The sequence below is a fragment of the Anastrepha obliqua genome, chromosome 2 (genome assembly GCF_027943255.1).
Source record: "Anastrepha obliqua isolate idAnaObli1 chromosome 2, idAnaObli1_1.0, whole genome shotgun sequence".
NCBI lineage: Eukaryota > Metazoa > Arthropoda > Insecta > Diptera > Tephritidae > Anastrepha > Anastrepha obliqua.
In genome coordinates this window covers 16,966,587-16,986,558 of record NC_072893.1, presented here as the reverse complement: position 1 = coordinate 16,986,558, position 19,972 = coordinate 16,966,587, and the positions used below count along the sequence as shown (strand labels likewise).

Genomic DNA, 19,972 nt, shown 5'->3' with positions numbered 1-19,972 from the left:
TTCACAAAAAAGAGAGTGCAAATGGACTATTTAAATCAGTACTTAAAGTCTAGACCGACGGCGGCGTTAATCGGGATTACCGGCGTAGTTAAATCCGCTTAAAATTGTAGTGTGTCAGACGGTTGTTGCGCGGGTTAGTGAACAGCTGATTTATTTATTGGTTAGTTTTTCAGTAAAACATGGGCCGCAGGCAACAAATACGGGTACTATAGCTGTCCTGATACTAAGAAATAAATATTTATTAAAAAAAAATGTTAAATTGGAATTTCTCAAACTGCTCCGAAATGTCAAAACAATCAATGTCACTTCGAACGTGTTAGTGCAAACTAGCTTGCATGCAGCCTTTCTTGTTCTTCTCTTTAAAAGTTTCATTATTTCTCATTCACAATAGATATTAACTGTCATTTTTCGGCAATGTTGCCATTAAAAATTCCCCTAATTCACCTAAATTGTGAGAATTAAGTTTAGTTGTCAATACGCATTAAGGGGTTACATACGTAGAGAATTTTTAAAAACTCGATTTTTTTCGATATTTCGAAAGTATACTCGTAGTATCTTGAGAATATACTGTGAAATTTTCATGCGGAAATTCCCAATATTATAGCTTCTACAGCCCATTAGCTAGGTAGAGAGCGGTCCTGTACCTCAAATTTTAAACTCGTTTTTCTCGAAACTACTTTTTCCGGCACGGTCTGCATGATAACTCATACAGTTTTTAATATTTGTTGATGCGTTTTTTTTTTTAAACATTCGAAATTGTTTTCTCTAAAGTCTGTAGAACCGGAAAAATTTTATAAACATAATTAAAGTGCGACATTTATGACGTAAAACGCATAGGTTTTTTTTAATGCCTTAAATTGCAAAATTTTTCGTAATTCAAAAATCCGACTCGACAGACTATAACTACAACTTTATTTTGCAAAAAAATTTTTTTTTTTTACTTTTTACAGATCCATCCACATTTCAAGGAGAAATGATACCGTGGAGCAACTTTTTTTCATTGTACTTTGGGTCACGTGATTTTTTATATACTAATTTTTGTAAAGAAAAATTAAAATAAATTTTTTTTATAAAGTTTAAGTACTAATAAATAATGTATAAACTTTGTTTATATTTATTTCTATTGTTATTCCTTCTAAAAACAGATTTACTTTTAGCCCATTTTTGGCGCTGTTGCACGTATAAACCCCTTAACACAATGAACTCTGTTTTTTACGCGATCGACCCTCCAACTTTTGCGACATTCTCAAAAGGCGCATCCATCATTTCAATGGCGATGTTGATTTATATTCAAATTTTGAAGTCAGCAATCTCAAATTTTGACAAAAAGAGATAATAATTACAGTGACATGACGTAGAAGTACAAATCTCAAATAAACCTAATAAGAAAAATAAGGTGGCGAAATAAAGTTCGAGTTCAGATTTGTATTCGTACAATTTTTTCATGGTGAAAACGCTGCAGGTGGTGTTTCGGTGTCTCGTGCTAACGGAAATAATATTTTAATATTTTTCTTTTCCCGAGCGCGATCGTTCTGCACTCAAAGTCAGCCCCACATTTGTTTGCGGTACTCTTGTTTTGGTAATAGATGTAAATTATGGCATGCCATCATTACCTCTTTAGCAAAAACAAAAGAAATTAAAGCCTTTTATCTCTCTCTCTTCTTTGCAAAAAGCCCATTAGTTGGTCTTTTTCCTATACTCCTTTGCATTGACACATTGAATGGTCAATTCATGATTCCGTTCTTTGTCGGTTATATGCGACTTCGGTATTATTTTCAAAGGTATTGCCTCACAGAACACCTTAAGATTTCCAGCGACCCTTATTATTTTTATTTCTTGCAATAACCGGGGAAAAATTACTTCACGATATTCAATTTAATTTATTTTTGCCAAAATTTAAAACCTGTTCGTTCTCAGAGCTGTTAAACTATTCACCGAGTGACTCATAGGCTTCAATTTTCTACTGCAACCACAGCTGGTGCAAAATACACAGCCATGCATACATAATAGGTTTGTGAATATTGGATATTAGTGATGTGTCTTGCATAGCCTAATGATTTATGCACAGTTATGCGAATTAAAACAAAACCTTTGCTGGAATATGAACAGCTGAAGCTTCACACGAAGAAAAAAAAAACAAATATATATATAAAGAGAAACCTCAATACAGTAACACAATCCGAAAATAAAAGAATAAAAATATATTTAAGTGCATACGCATGAGAAACCAAAATTAAAACAAAAAAAAATTTCAGTAGAAATATTAATATATGTAAATATAGCAAAAAAAAAAAAAAGAAAAATACAAAAAAAAACAAATTATGTGAGAAAATTATTAATTTTTAATGTATACAAAAATTATATAAAAAAAATATATATTTACAAATCTTATACATACATAAAAAAGAATTGTATATAAAAAATGTATACATAAACAAAAGTTAAAAATATATCAAAAAATTATACATTAAATACTATATAAATTAAATACTTTTCACTTAATATTAAAAAATTTTGAAGTACAAAATAAGCAAAAGATTCCAAAAAATAGTAAGGAATAAAAAAAAAATAATAAACATAATACAATAAAAACACAAATAGCGGAAAAAGAAATCCCTTATTTTCTCGGTACATGGCTGTAGTGAGCGATATCTCGTAAAATTTCAATCAAACAATTTAAAGTTTATGCTCGTTGTCAAGGTGACATTTCACACTAAAAAATTCGTTTGCTGTTCTTTATTTGTCCCATTCAGTTGTGAGTTACAGGGTGTTAACAATGGAAAAAGAGAGAATAAAGTGAAAATTCAGTACATTTTACAGTTTTTCTTTGATCAAGGCTAAACTGCAAGCCAGGCCGCTGAAATTGTGAATGGGGCTTGTGGTGGCGTTTAACATATGCAATTTTCGTTTCGTCGATTCAGGCGTTTCTGATGTTAAAGAAAATCGAAGTTTGCATTTTAGGAGCTAAAGATCGACTATAAAATAATTTTAAACTATTTGCGCAACATTTTTACGCAAAAATAATGGATTTCTCTTTCCGTAAGCTAATATTAAAAAATTCCAAAATCGTTAACAACATCCACAGTACAATACAAAAACAAAAACATGAAGAAACAGCTACAAACTAATATACCTTCGGAAATAAAATCTGCGGAAAAAAAGCACAACAAATATTATAACAAAACCAAAACCCAAAACACAAAAAAAACTAAGAAAAGAAAATTAAAAGGGCAAAGTAACCAAAAGAAAAATTACCAAAATAAGAACAGAAATTCGTAAAAATGGACATATTTAAAAATTAAAATCCAAATCACAAATATAAAAAAAATATTAAAACAAAAAAATTAACTAAAAAAACAGTAAACACAAATAACAGAAAACAATAAACAAAAAAAAAAACAAAAAACAAAAACAGGAAATAAAATAAAATTAACACCTGGCAAGCCAAACAATTAAAAAACGACATGAAAATAAAAAATATAAAACTGGAATATTAAAAAATAAAAATAATAGGAAAAATTAAATATTAAGATATAAAAATAATATGAAAAAAAAATTACCTATTTCTTTTTTAAGCAAAGCCGCAGATGACTGTTAGTAAAACGATAATAATGAATGTAAAATAAAATAATAAATATAAAAAAAAATTAAAAATAGGAAAAAAAATTTAAAATAAAAATAATAACAAAATATTAAAAAAAAATATGAATATGAAAAAATAAAATGTTAGAAAATAACAATATGAAAAAAATAAAATATTATTTAAAAAATAAAACTATGAATATGAAAACATAAAATATTAAAAAATAAGAATAATATGAAAAAAATAAAATATTATTTAAAAAATAAAAATAACATAAAAAAAAACCAAAAAAAAATATTATTATTTTACCCATTTAAATTTTTTTTTTTTTTAATTTATTATTATTTTATATATTTTTTATTGTTTTATATATTTATTATTATTTTATACTTTTTTATACATATTATTTTTATATAAAAATGAGCCAATATTTTTTATATGAATAGCAGCTAATAAATAAACAAATAAAAATAAAATATTAAATTATATTAAAAAATAAAAATAATATAAAAAAAAGTTTTATATTACCTATTTTAATTTTTTTATTTTGTATGTAAGCGATAACAATAAATGTAAAATATAATAACAAATATAAAAAAAAATAAAAATAGGTAAAAAAATTAAAAAAAAATAAAAACAAAATATTAAAAAAATAAAACTATGAATATGAAAAAATAAAATATTAAAAACTAAGAATAATATGAAAAAAAAAACAAAAAAAAATTAATTTTTTTTTACCCACTTTTAATAATAGATGTAGAAAATAGATGTATGTATAAATATAAAAATAGTTAAAAATTAAAATTTTAATAAAAATAAAAACAAAATATTAAAAAATTAAAACTAATATGAAAACATAAAATATTAAAAACTAAGAATAATATGAAAAAACAAAATATTAAAAAATAAAAATAATATTTAAATTTTTTTTACCCCTTTCATTTTTTTTATATTTATTTTTATTTTTATTTATTATTTTTATATAAATAGTTGTCTATATTTTTTATATTAATAGCAGTCAAACAAAAAAAAATTTTAGGTACTTTTTATTTTACCTATTTTTGAGTTTACTAGCACTTGGACTTAAATTAAATTTTATAACTTTTTTTTGTATATGAATATCAAATACGTCACTTAAATATGTAAAAAAATTTCACACACACATACATATGTGTTAACACAGCCGAAAAAATGCATTTTTCGCATTTCAAAATAACTATAAAACTGTTTTTTAGTTCGGTTGAGCCACCCACCAAAAAGAGGAACAAATAAAAATGACGAGCTTCCGCCTAGTGCGCGGCACCCATCACTTGACAGCAAACAAATACAAACACGCACACATGCAAACACACACACTCACACACCTACGACATGGTGACTGACACATTCTGCAAAAACAATTTAATACCGCATCCAACGGCCCCATCATAACATCGGAATGTAGCGAGCGTTGCGGGCAGCGCGAATGATGTATGAATTCGTACTGAAGTCGACACTTTTATTCAATGCGAAAACATTTTTTATACTTTAATTAAGTGCTTGAGTACAACTTATTTTCTATTTAAAATAATATTCACTAGCACGCGCGAACTTCAGATATTGCATGTAGAAATAAAACAACAACAAAAAAAAAAAAAACAATTATCAAAGGGTGTGGTTGACTTAAATATGCCTGATGATCGATGCAAATCGGTAGTGATAATTAATTATGTAAATTTTTTCTTGATTCAATCTCACTGAGTTGAATTTAAAATTTGTTGTAGGTTATTGTGTAAACACTTTCATAATCTCATTCTTAAACTATTTTCTGTGATGATCACTTGCAATTTCAAATAGTGAAATTTATTACATTTGGTAGCACTGTGCACATTTTTATGCTAAAAGAAAATACCGCAAATATAACAACCAAAACGTTGATGACACTACCGACGACCTAAGCGTAAACGAAAAACACAAAATACCACAGATCACTTCATCAAACACTAGATAACTGAGCATTCTTTCATTTTTCGATAATCACCAGGCGATTGCTTAATATTTTATTAACCACCGTCTACCGTTTTCCAACCCGATTGACTAAGTAATGCGACTAGATGAGCGAAAAAGCAGAAGCACCAAGTATTGAGCCACTAAGCGCTAGAAACTATACGACTACATATATATTGACAACGCGTCAACTTAATTTGACGCATATGTAATATAATAACGCGGCTATCGTTGACAAGGCGAAATACGCAAATCAATGCGTTGTATGATGGGCGGCGCGTTCAGCCCGATCAGCGCGACGAGCTCGACGATGAGCCACTACTTGTGGCATTCCTTTATTTTGGAACTACGCTGAAAAGCCACGTCAAAGCTGACTGGCGCGCACGAGAATGCGACGGACACTGACAGTCGAACACCCGTCACAACCTTCAGCGCGATCGTTGTAAGCAAAATACGCTCCAGTAGAAACCAAAGTCAGAGTCAACAGCTCACACAAGCTCACTAGGCTTGTCAGGCTGGCACCCGGCTTAGACAACAGCTACCAACCAACCATCCATCCATTGACATCCACTGACTGACGTATGAATATTGCTATGCGCTGCCAACGCCATCAATTGGAGCCCCATTAAGGAGGGCGTAGCAGCGGCGGCGGCGACGACTATGGCAATCTATTGAAATGGTACGGCTGCGCAGTCGACGCAATTCCTTAAAGAGTGCTCATCCGCACCACACGCACCACCACCACCGCCACACCACCCCAACTTTGACGACGCCAACAAAACTGCACACCACAATGTCATTAATGGAAAATGATTGAATAGCGAAAATTCAAAAATAAAAATTAAAAACTTTCGGCCAAGCAAAATATTTCTACACAAAAATCGTACAAAATAAATATAATTAATATAATTTCAATTTGCAATCGAATACAAAAGCGCTACACCGCCCGCCAGCCCGCCACATAGTGGCTTAGTAGCTATAAAGTAAGCAAAAGCTAAGCTCCATACAAGCGAGTGCCTTGACTTATTTGTATGGCGGCAGCCAATTGCGCTTAGCGGCTGGTCGAAAAAGGAACAAACGCTGTTTGTTGTTGTCGTTTTTTGTATGCACACATACGTATACACCCAAGTATTTTTCAAGCGTTGTGAGTGCGCGCGAAATTCAATTTCCGATTTTGTCCCCTTTCCATTGGTAGTACGACGACGTGTAGCAGCAGCAGCAGCCTATGGAGGGTGAGCAATATGCCACCAGATGGATGTGGTGAATTGTGGCTGCTACGCTGGCTTGCATAAATGTAGAGTTGTACATATATATAATAATGTATATGTCTATGTTAGCAATGCTGGCATTCTGATAGAAAGGCTAAAAACAAAGCCTAACCCTGGCAGTATTCGATTTATTTGACCTTGAGCAAGTTTACGAAACGAGAATGTTGGAAGCAAAAAAAAAAAAAGTTCGCATAAGTGAGTTGTCAACATGTGGGCAGACAGATATATGGAAGAATCAGCATTGAACGATAACTGTAGCATTGAACAATGCACCATCATCGATTTCCTTTGGCTGGGGCGTAAGACCAAAATGTAAGCGCTGCAGCTTGCGCGTCTTAAGGCTAGTGGGTTGCTGCACTTTGAACTGCTGAGGTGCACTGAAATACGCGATAGTTCCACTAGAGTTCAGATTTGTGCAAACTATCGAGTTACATGTACAAATAGTTCCTTAAATTTACTCAAAGCCATCAAAATTGTGTAAAAGGTGTGTCGATTTGTAATTTAAAGGGGTTAGGGGTAGTCAGAATTTTCAAAACATTGTATTTTTTTGCATTTTCTTAAAGTATAATATCCTAAAAACAGTGTGAAAATTTGAAGTGAATCCGAAAAATACTTTTCGAGTTATTCAACAATTAACAAAGGGCGCTCGGGCGCTCCGGAGCGGATAACAAAATTTTAAATGCGTTTTTCTCAAAACTATGTTATTTGATCAAGTGATCACTGTAACTTAAAAACCGCATGGTAGATTTCAATAAAATTTATTTTTATTTTTTTTTTTCCTTGTCCACTCCACTCGGGAGCATCGACAAGACTCAGTCTTGCGTTTTTCGTTAATCTATTTTAATCTATTAGCCTTCTGCAGGGTAGGTGATTAGCCTGCCGCTTACCAGTTCTAAGTAATGGGAATGCCCACCTGTCGTTGCTTAGGAACAACGCCTTTTTACTACTTGGAGCGCCATCTGTGTGTCACATTTTTTTGGCAGAAGGATCGCACAGATGGTGGAGGACTTCGCTAAGTTTGGTGTGTCTGGCACCACTGATGCAATGTAAAACTGTGTCTTTTTTTATTTTATTTTTTGCTTGTTTAAGCCACAATGCAAGTAATGCGCTGACTTTTTGTGTGGGAGTAAGGATTGGTTGTTGGGGTTGAGGAATTCATTTTTTTTTTTTTTTTATAGAAACCAGGAAAGTAGGTACGTTTGGAAAAGTGCAAGGACCGTGCTTTACGTGGGATTCGACCCCACAACCTCTGGGATGGCAGGCTAGTGCACTTTCGCTAGACTACCGAGGCCAATAAAATTTATACTGCTTTTGAAAACCATAAAAAACTCGTGCCTGATTAAAGAATTTTTTCTTTTTAATTTTCGATTTTTTTTGAATAATTAATTGTCGGTTTTTTTCTCGAAAATATGAAAAATATTTCCTGAGGCCGCTATATTGTTAATTTTGAAAACAAAGCTTCGATCAGGCACAAGATTATCTATTAATGAAACTAATTTCTAATTTCTCTTGCCCGATTGATTTTAGATGAATCTGCATGGACTTGTGATGATCACCGCAAGGAACTTCTGGAGAAACGGGCTTCACACAAACTTTGGACTAACTCGTCTTTGTTTTAAGGACTCCACTTTGACGTCAAAAATTGTAAACAAATTAATATAAAATTAGCTTTAACAAAATTTTTTTATATACTTCAAAACACCAATAAAAACATGTAACAACTTTAAAATGATCGCATTTCATTTTCTTTTTAAAAAATATTCATGAAAAAATGTCGAAATTTCGGTCGTTACACCAGACTACTACCTTATATAGTATGATTTTAGCAATAAAAAAAATAAATGAAAAAAATTAAAAAAAAAATTTAAATAAAAAATAAATCAAAGAATATTAAAGTAAAAGTAAAAAAAAAACAAACCAGTCTAACGGTTAGACGCGATAGAAGTGAAACCTTCCGTAAAACAAACTGAGAGAGAATGAGACGAAAGCAGCATTAGGGGCGGGATAATTATAGGTTCATTATAATATTGCTATAAAGTTCATATTTTGTTTTCTTCATTTTATTATTATTCATCCTCAATGTTTTCAATTTCAACAAATGATACGAGTGGCTTATGATAGCTAAAATATGATACAAATGCTTTGGTTTCGATGTTGTCAACATATCTTTGAAATACCGCGTCAATGGTTGTTTTTGATCGTGTTGTCGATTCAGTGCGATTGTTACACATTTTTAAATTGAATGTTGTATTGAGAACGTCAATTAAAGGAACCGCTGTGTCCAATGCAAAATTTACGTTAAAATCGCCACTTAAAATCATTGGAACTTTATTGTAATCTTTTCTAAGTATCCGCGATACTTCTGGTGTATACTTTATTAAATTTTCGTGAATGAATTCCGTGATGCTATTTATTGATTTTTTTTTCTGTCGATATTCACGACACTTTTCTGCATTGTTTTTTGGCATAATTGCGCTAAATATTTAAAAATGAAAATATTTACGAATATAAAAATACACACGCGGTTGCTATTATGAGCGTCCCCAGCAAAACCTGCGTGACCGAAACTCTAACACAATTACATTTTTTTGAATGTTACAAACACATATGCACGCAGGTTTTGCTGGGGCGTGACCGAAACTCTAACACAATTACACATATGCACTCGTATTTGTTTGAAAATCGACTTTCTTTTTGGTTCTCCGTCACCTTTGGAAAATGTGTAAACAGTAAGCAAACTTTATTCAAATATTTTCCCTCATTTTTGCATCAGTAAAATTAAACAAACGCCGTAGCCGAATGGGTTGGTGCGTGACTACTATTCAGAATTCACAGAGAGAACGTCAGTTCGAATCTCGGTGAAAACACCAAAATTAAGGAAAACTATTTTTCTAATAGCGCTCACCCCTCGGCAGGCAATGGCAAAACACCGAGTGTATTTCTGCCATGAAAAAAAGCTCCTCATAAACATATCATAAAATAAAATAAAATAACTGTATAAAAAAAATTTTTTCTTGTGATTCGAACCAAGGATTTTGGATCGGAAGCTCACAATGCTAGTCGCTCGGCCACCGCGCCATGCTGTCGATGCTGGCCTAAAAGTTATTTAGTTCGTCGCTACGTTTATATCAACATATAATATAACGCTTCGTAACTAAATAACTTTTAGGCCAGCGCCGACAGCATGGCGCGGTAGCCGAGCGACTAGCAATATGAGCTTCCGATCCAAAATCCGTGGTTCGAATCACAAGAAAAAATAAAAGTTATTTAGCTCGTCGCTACGTGTATATGTAATATTCGTAGCCAAGAGTGTCGCTTTTTTCGTTTCACTTTTCCTCAAATCACTCCCAACGATTCTAAAGAAGTTTTCACTTCAAAAATATTAAAAAGAATAAAAACAATTCTAACTCTAAAAGTATAAAATTCGATTTATATGATTTTAGCAAAAAAAACAGATATTATACAAAATAAGAACATGAAAAAAAAAAATAAATAAATAAACAAAAAAAAAGAAATAATTCTAACTCTAAAATTATTGTAAATACTAAAAAAAATTATCACGCTCTCAGTTATGCCCGCTTCCGCATATACATATAGCAAATCGAATTTAGTAACTGACCAAACAAACTACAATAGATTCATATATATTTTTTGAATTTAACTTATTTTATCATCATTCCATATATTTGCATTTCTATGCAAGTGCACACACATGTATGTGTGAATGCTTGCACGTAAGTAAATGTGAAAAAATCCACGACGCAGTTGCTGCACGTCTGACACGCGGGTATTTACTGTCAACACATCGCCATCACCGTGGCCGCTACTGCTGCTGCCAACTGTCATTTTCCTTTAGTTTAGTTTAAAATGTGCCCAAGTGGCTCCGCTGCCCTTTTACAACTTTAGCTAGCCGTTGGTGAAGGCCTATTAGCGCCTATTTGGCTTAGGTTAATTTATGTAACTCAGGTAGGTACCTACGAACAACAATAAAAAGACTAAGCCGACTGTCAGTCAGCAGTCAACAAAACTAAAAGCAAGACGAAAGCATAAAAAGCGCCATAAAAACAAAAGGCGTTCGTTGTCAATATTTTTTTATGGCAGTCAATCACCAGCCGCATCAGTTCTGCTCCAAGTACGTCTAAGTTTTTTTTTTCTTCTTTTTATTTATGAAGCGTTTTAGTTGTTTATAGTTTCAGTTTCAGTTTCATTTTCATATTTTTTATTATCGTACGTATGAGCGTGTGAATGTGTATGTTCGTATGTGGGTATAATTTATTTATGCGCATTTTCGCATATTTTCATGCGTGCTGTCAGGTCTCCTCGCCGTGACACGATGTCTCTTTGCCATGTCTGCTATGGAGCGTATTTGCGCCGGCGCGTCAACAACTATTTCAGTGGGTTGACAACACCATGGCAGCCAATGCCGGTCGGCAATTCGTAATACTGCAGATCTTTGATTTGTGTGCCCTGCGGTGTTGTGCAGTGGGCATTTTAGTTGAACTGCTTCGATGGGCCATCCATACATCCAGTCAAGTCATGCCCACATAGGTTACTTCAAGTATTTTTCTTTTTGGTTTTGGTTTTGTTTAGCAAACATTGTTGTTGCTATTGCAATGGTTATTTATGATTGTGGAGTAAGTTTTTATTTGATTTTTATTTTTCCTTATTTTTGGGTTTGTATTTATTAATTTCATTTGCAAATTAAGTGTTTATGCGAATGGCTACGATTAGGTTTCGCTGTTGAAAAATGTTTATACTTGGAATTTCCTTGTGGCATTCGCACTGGTCTGCAATTTATAATTACATATGATTGTGGCGGTATTATTATTATGTTTTCCGGTATTTACTCATTTCATTAACTGAAATTTTATAGCAAAACATGGCTTTTTACGCTTGAAAATGTCAAAAAGCTCTGAAATAGAACTAGATTTGACTTCATTAGCCCTTAACCCCTTGCCGTGCTTTATCGAGTCTGAATCGGGGAGGAAATTTTGGTCCAAACATGAATATGACGAGCCAGGCTCGTGAATAGATAGTCGGATCAAACATAAACATCACGAGCCTGGGTCGTGATTGAATGGTAGTTTCTATCTGTACGCCACAAAAGTTAGTCACGAATCTCATATTCGCTGTTACAAAGTATAGTAGTTTATATTATTCTGATCTGTTTACAACGCGTTGGGCCCGAGTTTCGTCGAGCTAAATGGCACGGCAAGGGCTAAGCAGAATCACTGGTATCTTGTGCATATTTCTTCCATTTAAGCAACATTGAATTATATACAATGTACTCTCTCCTAAGGGACACCTCTTTTAAGCGGATACTATTTTCAGCACATACCACAAATTCTTAAAATATTTTTCTCTTGAGCGGACAATTCTCTCATGACATGCTAGACTTCCCATAACATGAAATAAACTTTTTTCACTTTTCCCATAAGCGAACTCCTCCCATATGCGGGCACATTTTTCAGTCCCTTAGATGTCCGGTTAAGAGAAAGTACCTTTAAAATCCATCCACTTTCCTTCAACTAGTGGATGTCTCCCACCCAAAATGTTTCTATGGGGCGAAGCTGTGGGTAATTAGATGAATTTATTTATTTAGGGATCCCTTCGACTTCATTATCCAGGTCCCATTACTTGGTTTCTATGGAATGATGTATGCTGACTCGGTCAGGACAAAATTTGACAAGTGATCTGTGATGTTGAATAAAAGGCAGTTCTGGAGACACTATGTGGTCTATGCAGAGTGCGCCATCTTTTATGTCGGTATGTAAACGCTGAATTTTCATTTACCAACCGATCGACTCCAACATACATGTTTTCGATACGTCAATTCAGTACAATTTCAACCATGGATAGCTTTACAGCGAAGCAATGCGCTGAAATAGTGACGCTATACTTCGAAAGTAGTCGTTCTATTGTTCAAACTCAATGCGCATATCGCAAAAAGGATCGCGGCAAACAGGCACCGTCTGACAATACTATTTGTCGTTTGGTGTCGAATTTTTTTGAGCACGGGACAGTAGGAGATCGTCAACATGCCGTTCATCAACAACCAAGACGTTCCAAAGAACTTGTGAAGCAGTGAGGGAGAGCGTTGCCCAGGAGCCAACAGTGTCGTATCGTCGTCGCGCTCAGCATTTTGGCGTCAGTTAACCCCAATGTGGCGCATTTTAAAGGATGATTCAAATTTGTCTCCGTATAATGTGCAATTGACAAAAAGAATATTGCCGACAGACCATTCACGTCGCTTGGAATACGGCCAAACAGTCGCTCGAATGGTTAACACTGAACTCAAATTTTTGGAAGCAAATTTTAATGACTGACAAGGCACATTTTAACCTATCTGGCAGCGTGAATAAACAAAATTGCCGCATTTGGAGAACTGAGAATCCACACGAGATCCATTTGCGCCAAAACTATCATTGAGCCATATTTCTACCGAGAAAAGGAAACGGTCGATTGAAACCGATATCGATGGATGTTAGATCATTATGTCTGCCGCAAATGCCTGAGAAAGGTTTAGACGGTTCTAACTACTTTCTCTTTTTTTATAAAAGTTCAGTAACGTGAACCTTAACCATAAAAATTATATTAAAAAAAAAAATGTAATAAAGATCGCCCCTCTGCTGTCAATAGCAAGGCTCCGAGTGAAGTTCTGTTAAAAAAGTTCCTATAAAAAGCCTTTCAAATGAAGCATAGAGACGAAGATACACCTCTTTAGGTGTATATACAGTTATTTAATGAGTTGCAGATCTCCACACTGTAGAAATCAGAGATCTTCTAAAGGTCTTGAAAAATTGGCATCGGTTTTAGGATCATGCGACATCACGATAGGCTATGAGCCTGGTGTAAGTCTCATAATGGGCAACCACTACAACCTAACCTAACCTAAACGCCATATAGAAGTGTAAGTGCATCCAATTGTAGAAAAATGTCAAGAAACCTCCCAAGAATATAATTTGATAATTATTTATTTTAAGTTTTACTGCATAGCAGTAATCGACCTGCTATAGACCTGATCTCACAATCTCTCTTGTATTCCCGGGCACATAATTTTGCTTCCGGTAACAGTAGTAAATATTGGCGTTATGTTCTTAATATGATAGTTAATAAGGTTATAGAGAACTTCGTTTGTCTGGAATTCAAAATGAACATCGTTAAAAATGGCAGTCTTGAAAACCAATGGAAAAACTGTATCTTACCAATTAATGATAAATGCTAAGCAGGCATCTCAGCAGTAAAGATCTCTCGCGATGAACAAGAATCATAATTTAGAAGTCTCATGCCCGTCCTATTAAGTGGCACAGAGCCGTGGACAATGATCACATCCGATGAGGTGGCTATTTGAGTGTTCGGAAGTATCTGCCGAAGTTTTATGGATTGGCGGTTAACGCAGACGATCGAACCATGAACTGTGTAAGCTTTACGGCAATATAGGCATAGGTTCAGTGGCGCAACAGCCAGTTACATGTCATATGAATGGATAGGAAAGCTCCAGCACTAAAAGTATTTGGCGCGCTACCCACTGGCGGTGGCTGAGAAAGAGCAAGATCCCTCTGTGTTTGCGAGATGAAGTGGAAAAGGACTCAGCTGTGTTTGGTGTTTCTAATTGGTGCAGGAAAGGAAAAGGAAGAAAAAACTCTCGCGTTTTGTGATGCAATCACTCGCAAGTCTGTAATAAAATGCTAGTATTGATTGATTTGAGGTTTGCACTTCGACCTTAGGGTCTTTCATGCCCTGTGCTATCATAAGTAGATGGTTCGAATCTCCGAGCATGAAAGAACAAAATGATAGAAAAAGTTTTTTCTAATAGCGGTCGTCCTTCGGCAGGAAATGGCAAACCTCCGAGTGTATTTCTGCAATGAAAAAGCTCCCCATAAAAAATATCTGCTGCTCGGAGTCGGCTTAAAACTGTAGGTCGCTCGGCCAAACACCTAAACGAGTGTAAGAGTTGTTGAGTTCAGTGGATTGGGTGGCATACTTTTGGCAGCCGCATTACCATCGATACGAACCGAAAGGACCATAAGTATGGTCGACTAACCCGCCATTATGTAGCTGCCGGGTTTATTGATAAGTGTGGGCATGAAATATCGATAGAAAAAGTAGCTCTTAAGAAAGCAATGTCGAAACTTGAAGTGCATTGCTGTCATCAAAAGGTTGTTCTTAAAACCATCGGAGCTGGTATAAAACTGTAAGTCTCTCCACTTGTAGAACTTGTAGTAGAACAGCGGGAAGACGCTCGGATAGTTGATAGACTCCATTAACTTTCAATTTCACAGATTTTAAGAGCAGGGTGCCCTTAAACGTGGCATTTAGGTTTTCATACGAATGTAGATTTCACCCGGGGGGTTGAGTATATGTGGCTTACAAACGATGACTGAGTTGCGGCTGTGTTAACCGCTTTATACTGCTCATGAAGTTCATCAGGTGACTAATATCAAGATCTGGTATAGCAGCAGGCGTAGCGAAGAAGTGAGAACTAATATGCCTAAATATTAGCCCCGCGAGAGCAGTGCAGCTAAGCAGAAGGTGCTGAGATGATTCCGCCTCATCCTCCATACAGCTAACGCTAAAAGGACTCAAGGCAATTCCAAGTCTCACAGCATGCATACCTCGCGGATAGTGTCCTGTAAGAACATCCACGAAATTCGAGAGCCGTCATTTGTCAACCTCAGAAGATCCCTCGAAAACCTTCGATCTACAAGTGGGCTTATAAAATTGTGTCTTTGCCCAGCGCTCGCTGAGTTTACGCGAAACCCATCTTACCAGGAGCATTCGAGTATATATCCGCCATGAAAACCAATAAAAAATGTGAGAAAACCCAAGCAACCAGGCTACGCAAGCTTTAAATTAAATTTTTACTCGTTTTTTTTTATCACAAATCGTTACAATATGCAGTTATGCAGGCGTGAAAAACACCATTAGCCACTTTGTCGATTTAAAAGCGCATACACGAGTATATATGTGTATGTGTGTAATCGTATATATGTGTATGTGTGCTTATACTGTGCTGAGCTGCTGCAAGCATGGAAGTTCGTCATCAATTTGGTATGCGCACAGATTTAAAAAAGCGAAGGAAACGAAACGCAATAAAATAAACTAATAAAAAATGAATAAAACAGAAAGATGCAGAGCGATCAGCCAGCCAATCGGGCGACAAAGCAGTCAGTCGAAGCAGTAGCAACAAGGCGGCTGACACTTTGAAAGACGCGATGTTGCATGGCAGACAGAATGACAGACAAGTAGAGACAGCCAACGCGAAAAGTCTGAGGCGAACGAGGCAACAATATAGGCTAGACAGACAGGCAGACAGACAGACAGAGAGACAGACCAGCAGTCAGTCAGTCAGTCAGCCAGCCAGGCATCCATTTCCACTGGCAGTCAGTCAGTCAGTCAGTTAATCATTGAGTCAGGCAGTCAATTTCGGTTGCTCAGTGCACCGCGAACGCGTCGCCGGTGGCAGTCGACTGCAGCAGCTCGTGTTCGCGCGCGCCACAACGTTTAATTAAGAGTTCAACATATTTCCAACAATTGCTGGTGAATTCCATTGGTGGAATTGTTGCTTACAATTGCATTACAAAAAATGCAAATATTGTAAATTCATGTTGTGTAAATTGGGCAACAACAACAACAAAGGGCAATTGTAAAATGCAATAAATAAATGACAATCAAAATAACAACAGAAATAGCAGCCGGCGCAACAACAACACTTGGGGCCAGTATAAGCAATGCAATGATGTGGCAGGCAGACGGCAATCACACAAAACAAGCGCATAACAGTCGCTACTCAGCACCAGCAGCAACATGAGCAATAATCACAACAACGGCGGCAAACGCCAACAACACAAAAGCAATTTACTAATCTGTTGTACAAAAACAAAAATACAAATTATACTCACTTTTTTTTTAGGAAAAAATCGCTGGCAACAGAAGACAGTGCATTGCGCACGGAGGAGGGGAAAAGAAGTGGGAGTAGGTGAAATAAACTCAATTGTATATAAATGTGAGCCATTGTGCGCATAGGCACAGTAGCATGCAAGTGATGGGATAACAGCAATAAAACTGCATTCATTTTACAGTTGTTTTTACCTCTCTACAGCTTACAACAAAATAAAGTTTCAGAATATGTACGCTTGTAAGCTAATAACTAAGCACAAAATGCTCCGATTTGCACGGGATTTCTTGCATTCTGAAGTTAATATCCCCTGCCAGGTTCTTTTCGACATAAACGGCATAAACTTACAAAAAAGACTGGCGCATAAGCCGAAATGTGTTAAAAAATCAAAAAAATTATTTTCAAACTACAATAAATCGAAACTGGCTCAATCAACTGGAGTACATTTTTCTTGCCATAAAACCTTGAAATGTTTACTAATTAATGAATTAATAATTGGCGCGTACACTTCAGTTAGGTGTTTGGCCGAGCTCCTCCTTCTATTGGTGCGTCTTGATGTTGTTCCACAAATGGAGAGGCCTACAGTTTCAAGCCGACTCCGAACGGCAGATATTTCTATGAGGAGCTTTTTCATGGCAGACATACACTCGGATGGCAAACCGCCTGCCGAGGGGCGACCGCTATTAGAAAAATATTTTTATTAATTTTGGTTTCACCGAGATTCGAACCAACGTTCTCTCTGTGAATTCCGAATGGTAATCACGCACCAACCCATTCGGCTACGGCGGCCGCCTGTTTACTATCACTCTGCATTAATTAAAGATATCTACTACTATAAAAATTAAAAAAAAAATTTAACTTTTTTTCTTTTTTTTTTTAAACTAACTTCATTAAGCAGGCAAAGCAAAAAGGAAAACACATGCTTTGTGATTTCTATAACTAAAGGGTTTTCTAATAACAGGTGTTATTTTGAGATGATTAACGATTTTTATGACCGGAATTGGATGGTATTGATCTGGGCAATGTTTATTTTCAACAAGACGGCGCTACGTGCCACACAAGCAACGAAACCACCAATCTTTTACAGGAAAAGTTTCCGGACCGTGTTATCTCTCGAAGAGGTGATCACAATTGACCACCGAGATCTTGTGATTTAACACCTTGTGACTTTTTTCTTTGGGGCCACGTGAAAGAGAAGGTCTACGCCATCAGCCCAGGCTCGGTTCAAGACCTCAAAGATGGAATTCGTGAGGCTATCGAGGACATAGGGCAGCCACTTTCCAATTCGGTTATGGAAAATTTCATAAAAAAAGGTTATGGAAAATTTTCCTGTAAGTGTGGTCGTGGTGGTCATTTGCCTGATGTTATTTTCTTTATAATGAAATAAACATCCGGTCATTTATATTAAAAAAAATAGCATTTTTCTTTGAATATCAAAATAACACCTCTGTTTGGAAAACCCTATAGAAGACGATGTACGTAAGATGAGAATCTCACAATAAAGAGCGAAGACGGGCTGTCGAGAAGAATGGAGGCCTATTGTAGAGGAAGCAATGGTCTACCCCGGAGTGTAATGCCAATATGACGTATTTCTTAATGGCAAGGTACTGGGAGGAGCAACCGTTCGGAAGAAAAAGAGGTTTTAGTTCGGGGTTAAGTCCCACAATGGCCTTCTAGGCGTCGAAAGCTTTCCTCCTACTAACAAAAAAAAACAAAAAAAGCTAAAAAGAAAAAAAAAATTAAAAACAATAATAAAAAAATTAAAAAATTAAAAAAAAAAATTAATAATAAAAAATAAAGAAAATAAATAAAAAAGAACACAATTCAAAACAAATTAAAAAAAATAATAAAACCAATAATTAAAAAAAAAAAACAAAAAACTAACAAAAAATAAAACAAAAAATTAAACAAAAAATAAAACAAAAAATTAAAAAAAAATTAAAAAAAACACAAAAATTAAAAAAAAAAAAATAAAAAAAAAACACAAAAATTTAAATTAAAAACAAAAAAAAACAACATACTCCAGCAAAAATTTCTAATTTCCAAATTATTTTCTGGATGCCAGCCTGTTATTTATTTGCTTTTATAATTTGCATTATTACTGATTGTTATTGCTAGCTATTTATAAATATATACTTATATAAATATGTACTTTATGATATGCATTTTCAGCAAAAACAAATTCAAAGACAGCAAAAACCACTTTGCAAATCCAACATTTGGAAAGGGACTGCCAGTTGATGCCAGACAGAAAAATGAAATACCAAAAAGACCAAAAAAAAAAAACCAAAGAGAAAGAAAAACAACACAACAAAAATATTATAAAAATGTGGAAAACCTAAAGTTACTATGAAAGAAATAAAAAAATTAAATAAAAATATATAAAAACAGAAACATATAAAAAAGAAAAATAAAAAAAATAAAAAAAATAAAAATATATAAAAAAAAGAAAAATGAAAAAAAATAAAAATATATAAAAAGAAAAATATAAAAAAAGAAAAAAATTAAAATGTGAAAAACCAAAAGTTACAATGCAAGAAAAATTTAGCTGCTGCAGGCAAAAATAGTTTTCCTATTTTGTTGTATTTATTGTTTGCCGTTGCAGCTGTCATCGCCGCCGCGGTGCTTTAATATTGCGACACATACCAAGGCTGGTGGTATGCACTTAAATATATGCATACATACACACACATATATGTATGTTGGCGCACTTGTGTATGAGTACAAGCGACCATACAAGTATGAGCGCGAAAATTACTGTCATTTGTTGGCTAATTTACATTTCTCTTTTTATTTTTTTGTTTTATTTTATTTTATTTATTTTATAATTTTTTTTTTTTGTATTCTTTCTTTTATTTTCTTTACCTATTTTTATTTATGTGTACATACACATATTTATTTCGAAATTAGAAAGTGCATTGTGCACACCAAGCACACAAACGAATACAAGTACATTTTCAGTATGTCTTTGCAGTGACAGCAAATTGAGTGGAACCTTTGCCTCCGTAGCCGGCAATCACAAAGCAAGCGCGCACCTCATAAACGCAGAAATGTACGTGTGCATGTGTGTGTGTGTAACTGTATAAGTATTTGACGGCAGTAATTTTTATCAGCAGTAATAATTGATAACAATAAAGTATAGCATATGCACACAGGCATGAGCAAACATATATAGACGTATGTATGTATGTGTGTATATATATTTACAAATTTACACATACACATATGAATACAATG

At 34.5% G+C, this 19,972-nt stretch overlaps 1 protein-coding gene across 4 annotated transcripts in view; it reads right to left on the bottom strand.

Annotated features, from left to right (window-relative positions):
* LOC129239199 (rho GTPase-activating protein 21) overlaps positions 1 to 19,972 on the bottom strand; it is a 169,273-nt gene that overhangs the window by 14,525 nt on the left and 134,776 nt on the right. Inside the window, exon 1 of one of the 4 annotated variants that reach the window (XM_054874541.1) lies at positions 4,948 to 5,130. The exons of the other annotated variants lie outside the window; for them this stretch is intronic. Coding sequence (XP_054730516.1) covers positions 4,948 to 5,012 — 65 coding nt within the window. The 5' untranslated portion in view covers positions 5,013 to 5,130. Of the gene's footprint in view, positions 1 to 4,947; positions 5,131 to 19,972 lie in introns of those variants that run through there. 4 annotated transcript variants of the gene reach the window in all.